Source organism: Rhinolophus ferrumequinum, chromosome 17 (genome assembly GCF_004115265.2).
Source record: "Rhinolophus ferrumequinum isolate MPI-CBG mRhiFer1 chromosome 17, mRhiFer1_v1.p, whole genome shotgun sequence".
In the NCBI taxonomy this organism is placed as follows: Eukaryota; Metazoa; Chordata; class Mammalia; order Chiroptera; family Rhinolophidae; genus Rhinolophus; species Rhinolophus ferrumequinum.
In genome coordinates this window covers 31,994,187-32,007,443 of record NC_046300.1, presented here as the reverse complement: position 1 = coordinate 32,007,443, position 13,257 = coordinate 31,994,187, and the positions used below count along the sequence as shown (strand labels likewise).

Here is a 13,257-nt window from a genome sequence, read left to right as displayed (position 1 = left end):
TCTAAGACAAAAATTATAAAACCCAAAGGTAAGTCAGTGTTGATGTAAACTAACACATCATTGTGTAAGTATGCTCTTACCACAGACTTACCCAGAGTTTCAACAATAGGCAGTTTTTTCACAATGGCCCTTTTCTTCACCATTCTCATAACACCAAGGGCTAGAGTCACTGTGACCACAATGGGAAGACCTTCAGGAATTGCTGCTACAGCCAAACTGTAACCGATATATACATAGTATGGAAATTTAAGTAAAATAGCAACCACAACTATAATTTCAAATGTCTGTTACTTAAAATAGTAGTAAATAAAAACACAATATTAATATTGTCAACACCCAAAAATGGCCTCAAAAGAAAGGGAAAGTTGATCGACATTTACTGGACACCCACTAGCTGTCAGATCAAGCAGTAAAGACTATAGGGTCTGACATCAGATTGCTTAGATTTGTACCCGTGGCTTCACCAATTTTTACCTGTGTGACCCTGAGCTATTATTGCTCCACCTCTGTAATTCAGTTTCCTCATCTATAAATATAGATAATAACTGACGTTGAGATAAAACTTGTACATGAATGTTCACGGCAGCACCACTGACAATAGCCAAAAGATGGAAACAGCCCAAGTGTCTATCCATACAATGGAGTATTATTCGGCCATAAAAGGAAATGAAATACTAACAACATGCTATAACATGGACGAACCTTCAAAACTTTATGCTAAGTGAAAGAAGCCAGGCACAACAGGACATATACTTGTATCACCATCCAAGGATTCAAAATGTTGAGATTTCACTTATGTGATTCAATTTCACCCTCATCATTTTAGAGCCTACAGTGGCTGTCTCTTTGAATTCGTCTTCTGTTTTGTCTAATAATTGTGAAAATTCTTCTGTCAACTATTTGTTGCCATTGTGGTAAAAAATTAAAAATTCTGAATTCTCAACTTTGTTTAATGAATGCAAAAAAAATACAAAGATTGTATCTCCAGACTTCTTTTATACCTTCTTAAAGGTGATGTAATACTTTGGAAAACATAAGAAAATTAAAGGATAATACAATAGTGATACTTCACTTTATTATTACATCAACTTATAAGCAATCTCATCACTCTTCTGTTTTACTCATTTTTAGCACAGTTGGAAATAATTGTAAAATAATTGCTAGGATAAAGAAATAGCAAAAGGTTTCAAGACAAAGGAGAAATAAGGCCTGAAGATCCTACAACACATCTTAGATATAGGGATACATATGATAATTGCAAAATAGAATGAGTTTTATTCTATTAAAAATTTTTAAAATGTTTTGTGCTTTGGAAGACCTTTAAGTAGAAATAAAAATCACCAATTTGTCAACTTCGCAAATAATTAGAACTGCTAAAAAAAAAAAAACTCAAAAGTTAAAAATGAGTCCAACAGATAATACGCCAACAGTATCTCAAACTCATGCTCTATTTTAAATTTAATTTGTATTTAACCCAAGGCTTTTTTGTACAGATTTAAGCCAAGATTTTCAAATTGTATTTTTGCCTATTTGAGGAAAAAATATACTCCTCCGTATCACAAATATCTTTTCTTATTCATCCTACATATTCCTTGTAATCCATTCAATTTTTTTTAATCTCGATTTTTGTTTTAATTCTTGAACTATTACTTCTTAGACCTACTACAGAGCTGTCATCCAGGATTTCTTTTCCTTAGATGCCTAGGTGAGCTCCACTCTTACTTATAGCCCACACATCATCATCTTCCCATTTTTCACCCTCCTTTTGCTGGAATTCATACAAGGATAGGGAAGGGATAAATTTTCTAATTGTCTGCCTATCTATAATTAACTGGATTGATACTTTGGCTAGGCCTAGATTTGTAGACTTAAAATCATTTCCCCTCATACTTTGATAGTACTGCCCCATTGTCTTCTAATGTAATCCAATGTTATTATGAATGAAGGGTTAATAAAATCCTTTTCCCTTTCTGTATTGGTTAAATCTCTAGCTCTGTTCCCTAGTGACCTGATAAGGGTAGTATGTCAACTATGTTGCTAGGCAGCACTGCTTATGATAATGGGGTCTGCTGACTGATAAACTGTCTATGGACTGGGAGAATTATAATTACCTTAGAAGAAGCCATACCTTTGGGGTTTCCTGAGTGTAGTGACTCATAACTGGACCTAAGCATGTGTTTCCAGAGATGTTGGCTCCTGTGGACTATGAGGCATTTTTTATCTAGGGGAGCTCCTGCACTCACAAGATCATCTCATCTCCATGTCCTAAGCTGAACTGCTACATGACCTGCTGCAAGGGCTCTCAGAGAGGGATGCCTAAAATTGCCAGGTGTGACTTATGAAAGTTTTGTGAGTTGAAATACTTAGTAGAGCCTAAAAAGACCCTGTGATGGAAACTGCAGTTGCGAATGAAAAGTCTGATACCCATCTAATTATCCTTCCTTTATAGATGACCTGATTTGTCTGCTTTCGTTTCACAATGATGTATCTAGGTTGGAGTTTTTTTCATCCTGGGTGGCATTTAGAGAATCTTTTCAAAGTATAAAGATTTATGTCTGGCTTCAGATTGAGAAATTATTCATGTATCACTTCTTATATAATTTCTTATCTCTTTTTGAAACTTTTATTAGTTAAATATGGTATTGAATTATTCTCTGTCAATTTTACTTCATTCTCTGTTTTGGACTTCTTACTCTCCTTTTTGGGAGTCCTCTTCAACTGTATATTACAGCCCTGATACTGAAATTTTTAATTTCAGCAATCATAATCTTAATTTCTAAAAACACTTTTTTTGTTCTGTGATACTTTTCTATAGTCTATCATGAATACAGTTTCTTCAAAATTCTCTGCAAATAAAAACGCTGTTTATTTTTAATTTTTCTTCTATTTCTTGAATTTTTCGTTTTCCACTGAAATTGATTATTCTGTATTATGGTCTTTCTCATGCTGCTAGTATTCAGTTTGTCAATCCTTAATTGTCTATTTATATATAAAAATGCAATATTGGCTTGATAATACCAGACACCTAGTATGTGCTAGGTTTTCTCCACTACCATATATGCGGGTTTTCATTTTCCTAGACTTCATTTCAATATATGAATTCTGAACTATTTAGCGATATTATACCCTATGAGCTCATATCTTACCTCCATAATTGAACACAGGCAATGTCTATCAGAGAAATGAGAGGCAAAAGAGACTTCCATTTATAAACAAACCACTAGAACTTACCTTACACTAATAGTAAACATTTCCAAGATATCTTTTCCTAGTAACCAGCCAACCAACATGATGATACCTGGAACAGAATAAAACAGGTATTTTTCCATTTATATAAAATCATCTAGGTGTAGAAGGGGTAGAACAACAAGGTAAGGGCAGCCTAAAAGTACCTTGATATCAAAGGGGAAGTATATTGATCACGATTACAAGATTTTACAAACTACCATTTAGCAGGGGAGATTAAAGTTAATGCTACTTAAAGTTAATCCTGTGTATGCACACATGCACACATATACACAGCTTAACCTGTTGTTGCCATAGCTGCCACCCATCCCTTAAAGCAATAATATGTACCTGAGAGTTACCAGTATGAGAAAACATTACCAGTACTTTCATATAATAGGGAAAAAAAAGAAGCTAGCATAAGACATATACAGGTCTTCTATTTATTATCAGCTTTGCAAAAATAAACCCTGGAATTTTACTTCTCATAATTCAGTATCTAGAAATCACACATTCAGTTTGTACTGCAAACAAAGGAGTGACTTGTTTCAAAGAGTAATATATCTTACTTAAGACATCTAAAAGTGCATTAACATTTAAAAATTATTTTTATGGCATTTAAAAATTTAAAAATCAACATAAACGAAACAACTGATTACATATTCTCTGCTTTAGCCTGTCTTTGAAAAGAAGGGGTGCAAAGGGTGAAATACCTGGTTTTTGAGGAAAAAAACAATATAATCAGTTTTAATAAAGTAACTTTGAGATTGTATTCTAAATCAACATGGACATTTAAAACCAGGTTTTCTTCATTTTTCTAACTACAAAATAATGATCCAGATCATGGTCCTCTAAGACCCTATCCTAAATACTCTCCTAACAAAATAAATTATGTCCAATGAATTATACCAGGGGTCAAAAAATTACAATCTATGGGCCTCCTGCATGTTTTTATAAATAAAGATTGTTGACACATATCGACACCCATTCATTTATGTATTATCTATAGTTGCTTTCATGTTGATGGCAGAATTGAATATTTCCAACAGAGACTCTATGGACCAAAGACTAAAATATTTACTACCTGGCCCTTTACTACCCCCCCCAAAAAAAGAAGTCTGCTGACCCCTGATTTTGATCTTGACTGTTAACCTACTGCATATACTATCTAAACAAGAAAATTATGTCCAGTGCATTATATTAAAACCAGGTAATCATAAAGTTGAAAGATTTTTCAATCCCTAAGTCTGAAGTGGTTTCATGGTACAGTGTTAATATAAACTGGAAAATTTTAATTGGCAAAATGCCCTTCAATTTATCAAATTCACTGTAAGTCCTAGAAAATAGCAATAATCAAATGAAGGAAGCTATGAGAACATACACATCAGTTAAACAAGAGGAATGAAATACCATCCTACCTTCTACTTTATGTTTATGATGAAGACAGATGGATCAATAGAAATAATAATTAAGGTATTATTTTCACTGAAACAGCATAGCAGAAATACTGCTTTAAAAATGCATTACTGATTTAAAACAGTAAGTTAGCAAGAACAATTGAAATAACATCATGGAAGAATTAAAGAAAAGGAGGAAAGACTCCAAAATTCATGCAAGTGCTTAATGTATGATAAAGATGTCATTTTAACTCAGTGAATAAAGAAGGGACTATAGAACGAATGGCACTGGGATAATTAACTTTTGAATAAAAAGGTTACAACACTACCTTAAGCCCTGTACTAAAATAAATTAAGTGTGAAAAATAAAAACTAAAGTAGTAGAGTGACGTCTAGATAAATGTACTTATAAAGGTTTTCCCAGCAGGGGGTTGGGAAAGCCTCTAAGACTAGAACAGACAGAAACCATAATTGTAGAGATTATCAGTAAGAGGTGCAACCAGAGACTCAGGGCAAGAAGAAATTTCAGTTACATACATCTCCCTGCTCTCCACCAAGTTTATTATATATGCTTCAAAGACAATTTAAAAATTAAAAGAAAAAAATATTTGAATTTAAACAAAAGATAACCTAATTATACAAAGAACTGTTATCAATCTGAGACTCTAGCCACAAGAGAAAGAAATAGATTTGCAGGTCATAAAAACGGACCAGCACTGAACACATGACAAAGTGTTCAGTTACTCTTATAATAAACTGTGAAATAAAATAATGAGAAGTCTTTTATGCACCTATTAAGTTAATGACAAAGTTGGCAACAGTTCTAGAATAGAGACATTTTTACTTTTACCCTGCTGATGAAAGGTGTTTGGCAATATAAAACAAAAACATTTAAAAACATGCCAAAGACTTAAAAATTACATTGGATGCTACTATTTGACCCAATAATTTTACTTATAAGAATTTATCCTAATGAAACAAGAAGTGTTTATAATAAAATCACTTGCACCAAAGAATCATTTACATAATTCAAAAACTCAAAAAAACCTATATAAATGTCTGAGAGAACACACACACACAGTATATATATACTATAAATATATGGAATACTATAACACTCTTCAATTTGTTTTAAGTGAGCATCTATTTAACGACAAGATATTTAGGATCTGTGAAGAGGACACAGATCCTATTCTGAAACAAAAAACAAAACAAAAAAAGAAATGCAGTCCATAAAACTATACTATCACATTTTGTTGAAGACTAGGAAGACAAATACCATGTTTACAGAAACGCTCTTTGATTATAGGAATTAAAAAGCATTCTGTTTTACCTTGCAGGGAAAAAAAAACAATGGGCAGGGGTTAGTTTTATAATTTAAAAAACAAGTAATAAAGCTAAAAATTAGTTCAATAAATAAATAGATGTATGTATCTAAACTTCCCTTCCCACTCAAAAAAAAAAAGGAAAAAACCTTAATACATGAGATATACATACTCACTCTTCTCTTACCTATTATACCAAAGGAGTAAAAGGAAAGTTGTTTTCCCAAGAGGTCCATGCTCTTCTGCAAAGGGGTTTTCGGTGCCTTGACAAATTGGAGAAGAGCGTCAACACAACTGCCTAAATTCAGTGAGCTATACTAGGTGCCCAGGACTCTGCTAAGGGCTTGACATACCCATGCTAGTGCTAACACACACAACTCTCCCTCAAGGTAAATATTACCCCTTTTACGGAGGAAACTGAGGCTTAGACTTTTAAAAGGTCCAGGCTCCTATGCCTCTTTCAGGAAAAATGTGATCTTTCTATCAGCTTCTCCAGGACTTCATTACTATCAGCTGCCCCTCGCTTTTCCCGTCTTTCTCCTTTCTGTATCCATAAACATGTGTGTAACCCAAGTTTTTTCATCCTGTTGGCTCCCTGATCTGCTAAGTCCTCTCTCTAGCGGTCCCCTCACTGCCGAGGTTCTTGAAATGATATGTGCACTGCATCATGAACACTGGAATCTTGGCAGGTTAACTGAGAAATCCAGATGATTTGGGGAGAATATGACACCTGCAGAATTCAAGTTCTTTTTTATGTATAAGAAAGTACTTTAAATCAGAGAAGTAATCTTCAAAATGCTAAAACAAGAATATCTTCCACATTATTTTATTTAGCAATCTTTTTACCCGTTACTTGGAATTATGTAAAGTTGGGAATTTTGGTAGAAGACATGTTCTGCGGTACAAAGAGACTTTTTAGTAATCTTTAAAATATGATAAAGCTAATTTCAAAAAGAATTAGCCCTACAAATAATTGGCTATAAATCTTTTTATCCTATAAACAAAACTTTTTATCCTACAAAAACTGCCATAAACATTTATTAAAATTTTTCAGAATATTAACAATGCCAATCCAATGCTTCCAATTACAGGCTTTCCAATTATGTTTTTAAGCACAGATTAACTGAATGATATTCTGAATAAAATATTATTTTCAACAGTATATAAAATAATCCACCAATATTTTCTCTTCCTCTATTTACAACGGAGAATGTCAGAATTGAAACTAATACATCATTAACAAACTAACTACTCACTTCTTCTGCTTGCATCATTTTAAAAACCTCTCCAAATTCAGAATTTTCTCCTGTTCCAATGACAATACCCTAAAGGGAAAAAGAGGAAAATACATTTATATTCAGATGGAATCACCTCTTTCAACTAAAAAAACAAAATGGTTCATTCATTTCTTCAAAGCCTTGCCTACAGTCAAGATGTCTGACACACATATCCAAGGTTCCCTTAGCAAATTTACTTTTTGATGTTACTAACAGATAATTAGTTTTTACACCCTGTGATACAAACCTTGAAAACAAACATTTCATTAAACTTATTATTAAACTCAATCTGAAGCCCATTTTTGGATCAATCTGAACCTTATTCTCAGTGGAGACATTTAATGTAGTTTCTTCTTTCCCCCTCAAATGCTACTGAATAATGACTTCCTTTAATATTTGTAAAATATTAGAATTCAGTAAACAAAATATTTGAAATAATCAGTAAGTGAATGATATGTAGTCAGAATATTATATCCAGTACCATAACAATTAAAATTTTATTTAACCAATAATGAACATATCCATGAGCTGCTGTATCTATCTTAAAAAAAGAACAGGTACTGAGGACTAAGTTTTAAAGGATCTATCTGGTAAATGGCAGAACTATGGACAGCCATATTATACCTCAGGGATACAGATTTTCCTCACACAAACAGCTGTCAAGAGTTAGATTCAATTCTGTCATTGCTTTGCCTCATATTTTGAAAAGATCCACATAAAATTAGCAAAAAAGAACTGATAAAATAGTTGAAAACAAAGAAAGTGCTATTTTCAAACGGGAAAAATAATTACCTTTGCTTTGCCACATCTGACGAGCGTTCCCATGAAGGCAATGTTACTTCTTGATGCAAGATCCCCATTAGTTGCAGCTGGCTGAGGAGCTGTCACCTTAGAACAAGGTGTTGTCTCTCCGGTCAAGCTGGACTCATCAATGGAAAGATCCACAGCCTTGGGGAACACAAAGCATTCCATTATATTCAAGTTTGAAGACTCTCTCTACTACATTTAACATCTGAAGAGCTTGTAATCATCTTCTTCCTCAAATATCCCCTTTCTATTAATTATCCTAATCTCACATCGTATCCATTACTTTTTGACACAGAAGAGCAGAGTAAGCAAAAGCGTGTTTAAAAATGAAGTTAAATCAACAAAATCTGACATGCAAAGTAGAATGCTGTACATTGAGACAAGATTAAGCTAAATTTCAAAATACAACTAGGGAAAAGGAGATATTAGGTAAGGCTTAATCTTTATCTAGAGAAAACTCAACTCTCGTGATAAAATATTATTTCCTAATTTTGCCATGACCGAAAGTTCTGAAAATGTGTTTGGCACATTAAAACCAACCCTAACAGAAATAAAAGTATGAATAAAAGGCATAAAAGGTACTGAGAAAGAAATCATTTCATCATTTTGGGCTCAATTGTCATGAAATTCTTCCTGCTACACATTCCTGTATTTATCCCAAACATACATTAGCAAGAATCAAAAAATATATACAAATGTTATAAACTTCAAATAGGTACATAAATATACACAAACATTTCCATGCAGATCATGAAAATCATATTCTCTTGTAACTCTGCAACAGGATTCAATTCTGAGGGTTTCACTCATAACACAATTAAAGTATTCAGCTACCCAAGCATATAAAAAAAATTAAAAATCATAATTTTGTATGTGGAAAGCACCAGAGATGTGACCTGGCTCCTTCTGAAAGTATGGGACCACAGAACAATAGATCCAAGTATGTTAACAGGCATTGTGTGTAACGTGATAGATGATTAATAGACAGACTCACATGCACACATATATACAAGGTATGACCACAAAATACAGTGAATGTTTACATTTTAAAAAATTTATTGCAGTAAAACACATTGCCATTAATCCCCTTCAAAATACTCCCCCTTGCTTTGAAACACACTTGTCCCCTCGTTCTTGCCACTTTCTGAAGCAGTTCTGGAAGTCCTCTTTCGTGAGTGTCTTCAGTTGTGTTGTCATGGCTATCTTGATGTTCTGAATTGACTCAAAACATTTACCTTCATGGTCCTTTTAACTTTGGGGAAGAGCCAGAAGTCATGGTGCCAGATCTGGTAAATAAGGTGGATGAGGACACATCATAATGTTTTTATTTGACAGAAATTGCCATACCAGAAACGATGTGTGACACAGAGCCTTTCTGTTGTGATCATAAAATACAGTGAATGCTGCTATCGAATGTCATCCAGTGGAAAGGCAGTATGCTCAACACGGGAAGTGGTGCATCAAACCTTACTAACAGTGTGTGACAAGTTTCAATTTGTTCGGTGCAGTCAGATATGAGGTGCAGCTGAAAGAAGGTGTGTTTCAAAGTGTGCTGTAAATCATCCTCCACCATGACAATGCTCCATGTCACACATTGCTCCTGGTATATATACGGCAATTTCCGTCAAATAAAAACATTATGGTGTGTCCTCATCTACCTTATTCACTGGATCTGGCACCATGCGACTTCTGGCTCTTCCCCAAAGTCAAAATGTCAAGACATCGAGGCAGCCACAGCAGTGTAACTAAAGACACTCACAAAAGAGGACTTCCAGAACTGCTTCAGAAAATGGCAAGAATGATGGGATAAGTGTGTTTGGAATGAGGTGAGTATTTTGAGGGGGATTAATGGCAATGTGTCTTTTACTGTAATAAATTTTTTTTATTTAAACATTCACTGTATTGTTTGATTACACCTCATACACATATACAAGACAAAAAGGAGGGGTATTATGGCCAAGTAAGTTTTAGAAAAAGTTAAGACTTAAAAAGCTTTCCCTTCTGCAGAGCTTCTCAAACCTTTCAATACACTACATGAATCACCCCAATGGGAACACAGATATAGCAGGGGTTATCAACGTGCACTTCCAGCAGGACCAGCATCACCTTTACCACCTCAGAACTTGTTAGAAATTCAGTGCCCTGCCTCAAACATGGAGATGGGTAGGGTAAACCTAACAGATTGTACTTACCAGCCCTCCAGCTGATTCTGATGTACACGCAAGTTTGAGAATCAATGAAATAGTGTTTCCCAAACTGATTGATCCATTTTATTCCAGAAGCTCTTATTCAAGGGTCCTTAGGATAACCTTTGGGAAACTGGGACCTAATTCATGATTTTACTCATTTTACAGGTTCATTCACTCACCCAACAAACATTTCCTAACTATCTTAACTATGTACCAGGCACTGGGCTAGATCATAGAAAGGAAACACATAAGGAAATGAACCTAGAGCAACTGAATAATTGTGCAGTCTCACTGCTATTAGTTAAGCTGGTGTTCTCAATCACGCCTCTCGACTGACAGTTTATAATATATACACAGTACTCTAAACTTTAAATTCTGTTTTTCTTTTTTTTTGGGGGGGCGGGGTGGAGATAATTAATCTAGTCTTTTTAAATGGTTCATTTTTATGAGCATAAATACCTTAAAAATCTCACAGAAATAATTATTTAAAATTGGTTCATGGATTCTTTCTCCCCATCTATTCAATAAAACTGATTTAATTTGATCGATGCCAATGATTCATTCACTTAACAAATATTTATTAATGCTTGTAATGTGCCAGGCCCCTCCCTGTGTATCACATAAGGTGGGAATCAGCAGTAAAGAAAACAAATTTCCTGCCCTCATTTATTATTCTAATGAGAAAAGGGATTTGAAAAACAAACAAGAGTATATAATATAATGCTTGGCAGTGACAGAAAATAGCATGATAGAATGGAGAGTGACATTTAAGATAGACTAGAGAACATCTCTCAAAAATAGATGACCCTTTTACAGAGCTCTGATTGACCTGAGGGCCCAAGGCTGGGCCATAATTAGGGAGGAAAGGATCCTAGACAAAAGGAGCAAAAAGTACAAAGAACATGGGGGCAGGAACATGCTTGGTGCATTCCTGTGCTAGGTAGACACATAACTTTGCAAATATAATTAAGAGTTCATATTAGGCCATAAAATTTTGAAAAGTTCAGAATAAAAATAAATTATACGCTATAACTCCAAAGAGACCAAACTGTATTAGCATTTCCTGAATGTTTCATGCCATGTAAATGTGATGAATTTTGGTTATTAATGCAGGCTTATAAAAAGTATTCTTAAAACACAGATCAATAGTCCTTTAGTCTTTAAAAGGCTTCCTATCTTAAATAATTATGCATGCAAAGACAAGCCAACTAATTTGGGTTCATTAAATGAACCCAACTGCAGATTAAAAAAAAATAAATAAAACAGCTACTATGTTCAAAAGCAACGGAAGTTTTCTTTATTCTAGGAATATATTTATTTGACTTTTCTTTCCAAATTAATCTTAGGACTGTTTAATTTTTCACAATAACATATTTATTGCCAAAATAAGAAAAAATAATTAGGCTTTCTTAAAAGATGATGCTAATACTAAAAACAATCAGCTGACATTTCGCTGCTTACTATCTGGTAGTCACTATGCTATATACCTACACTAAGTTATCTACTAACAATTACTTAGCTACTAACAACTCCAGTAAGGCAAATACTATTATTATCCCTATTTTACAGACACTTTGAAAAGTTCAGTAACTCACCCAGTATCACCTGATAGTAAGCTATGGAGATGAAACCCAAATGTTGACAAATTAAATCCAGTTCCTCTTAGTTAGAGGATCAATTTGTGAATTATTTCTCCTCTCCAGTTTTATAACTACTTCTAGAAGACATTAAGCAAAGATGTATTTTAAAAATCGAATATTTCTGTGAATTACAAAAATCAACAAAAAGTTTATTTTATTTAGCAATCTCCTCTTTAATGCTTTTACAAAAATCAGAACTGCATGTAATTTTCTGAGCTCTTAATTAGAAAAGCAATCTACTAATAGTTAAAAGCTAACAAAAACTTGTATATATCTACAAAACTTCTCCGAGTAAGATGAAATTTACATTTTCCCATTGAAGACTTTCTGCTTTAAGTGTAAATCTTAAACATGGATAAATACTAACATTAGGTGACTGTCTATAGGGATGAGGAGTATAAAAATAATCTGACTTTTTAATTTGAAAAGAGAGGAAAAGCTCTGTCGGTGCCCCAGCTCCTTAGTGTCAGTCTTAGCAGTGTAGCAACCATTTAAGAGGATAAGAATTTTTGTTCAAATCAGGTTTTTCTACATAAAAGGGACACGTCATTTTTAGCACAAGAGCAATCAGTCTTCTCTAGTGTACAAATTGATGGGGAAGAAAAAGGGGCTTTGGATCCTTATCTTTTTTTTCTATAAAATTATAAATTCGTAAAACTTAAATTATCAAGAATACATTATCAGTGAAATTTGTCTAAATCATGCAATGTAGCAAACTGCATAGATCTCAATTCAACTGTCAATTGAACAAGAATATTTTTTAAGTTATAAGTTCTTTTCTCTTACTAGTGTTTGCAAGAGTTTTCTCAGGAAGCAGTTTTGAGGGAGTAAGGAATAGGGAGTCATTTCTAAGAAGGGTAGTATTTAATAAATTAGGCAACCTATTACATTTTAACAAGGTCACAATTAAATTAGTCTGAGAAGAAAAGATATTAGTCATTTATCCATTGCATTCATGAGAGAAAGGTAGGATAAAATAAAATCAAAGTATCAGTCAGCTACATGCCTTCTAGCCAAAAGTTTAAACATTAAACATTCAGAAGAGCTGTTAATGAATAGGGAAACTGATTATATTTCACTTTTTCTTCTTTCTTCCTGAGGGTGAATAAGATACAACACAGTTTTAAAATCAGAATATAAATAAGAATCAAAATGCATATATAATCCACAATTTGAATATTTAACACCTACAGAATAAAAAGAGTTGAAAAAAATTCACAGGATTATTCCCACAAAACATTAGGCATAGAGAAAATAAATGTCAAAGTCACAGACATTTCCTGAAAAGCAAAAAGTAACTGCTTTTAATTACAGTTAATAAGAACAATTGGCAGGTACAAACAAGTTCTCAAACTAAAGAATAGCTTGGTATACTGTATGTCACTAAGTCAATCACC

General features: G+C 33.5%; 1 protein-coding gene across 7 annotated transcripts in view; it reads right to left on the bottom strand.

Moving 5' to 3' along the window:
• Positions 1–13,257, bottom strand: part of ATP2C1 (ATPase secretory pathway Ca2+ transporting 1) — a 110,007-nt gene that overhangs the window by 30,828 nt on the left and 65,922 nt on the right. For all 7 annotated transcript variants that reach the window (XM_033132569.1, XM_033132574.1, XM_033132572.1 and 4 more), the window contains 5 exons: positions 8,017–8,172; positions 7,204–7,272; positions 6,135–6,210; positions 3,232–3,298; positions 92–216 (listed from right to left, as the gene is read on the bottom strand). In XM_033132569.1, the coding sequence (XP_032988460.1) occupies positions 92–216; positions 3,232–3,298; positions 6,135–6,210; positions 7,204–7,272; positions 8,017–8,172 (493 nt within the window). The remainder of the gene's footprint in view (positions 1–91; positions 217–3,231; positions 3,299–6,134; positions 6,211–7,203; positions 7,273–8,016; positions 8,173–13,257) is intronic.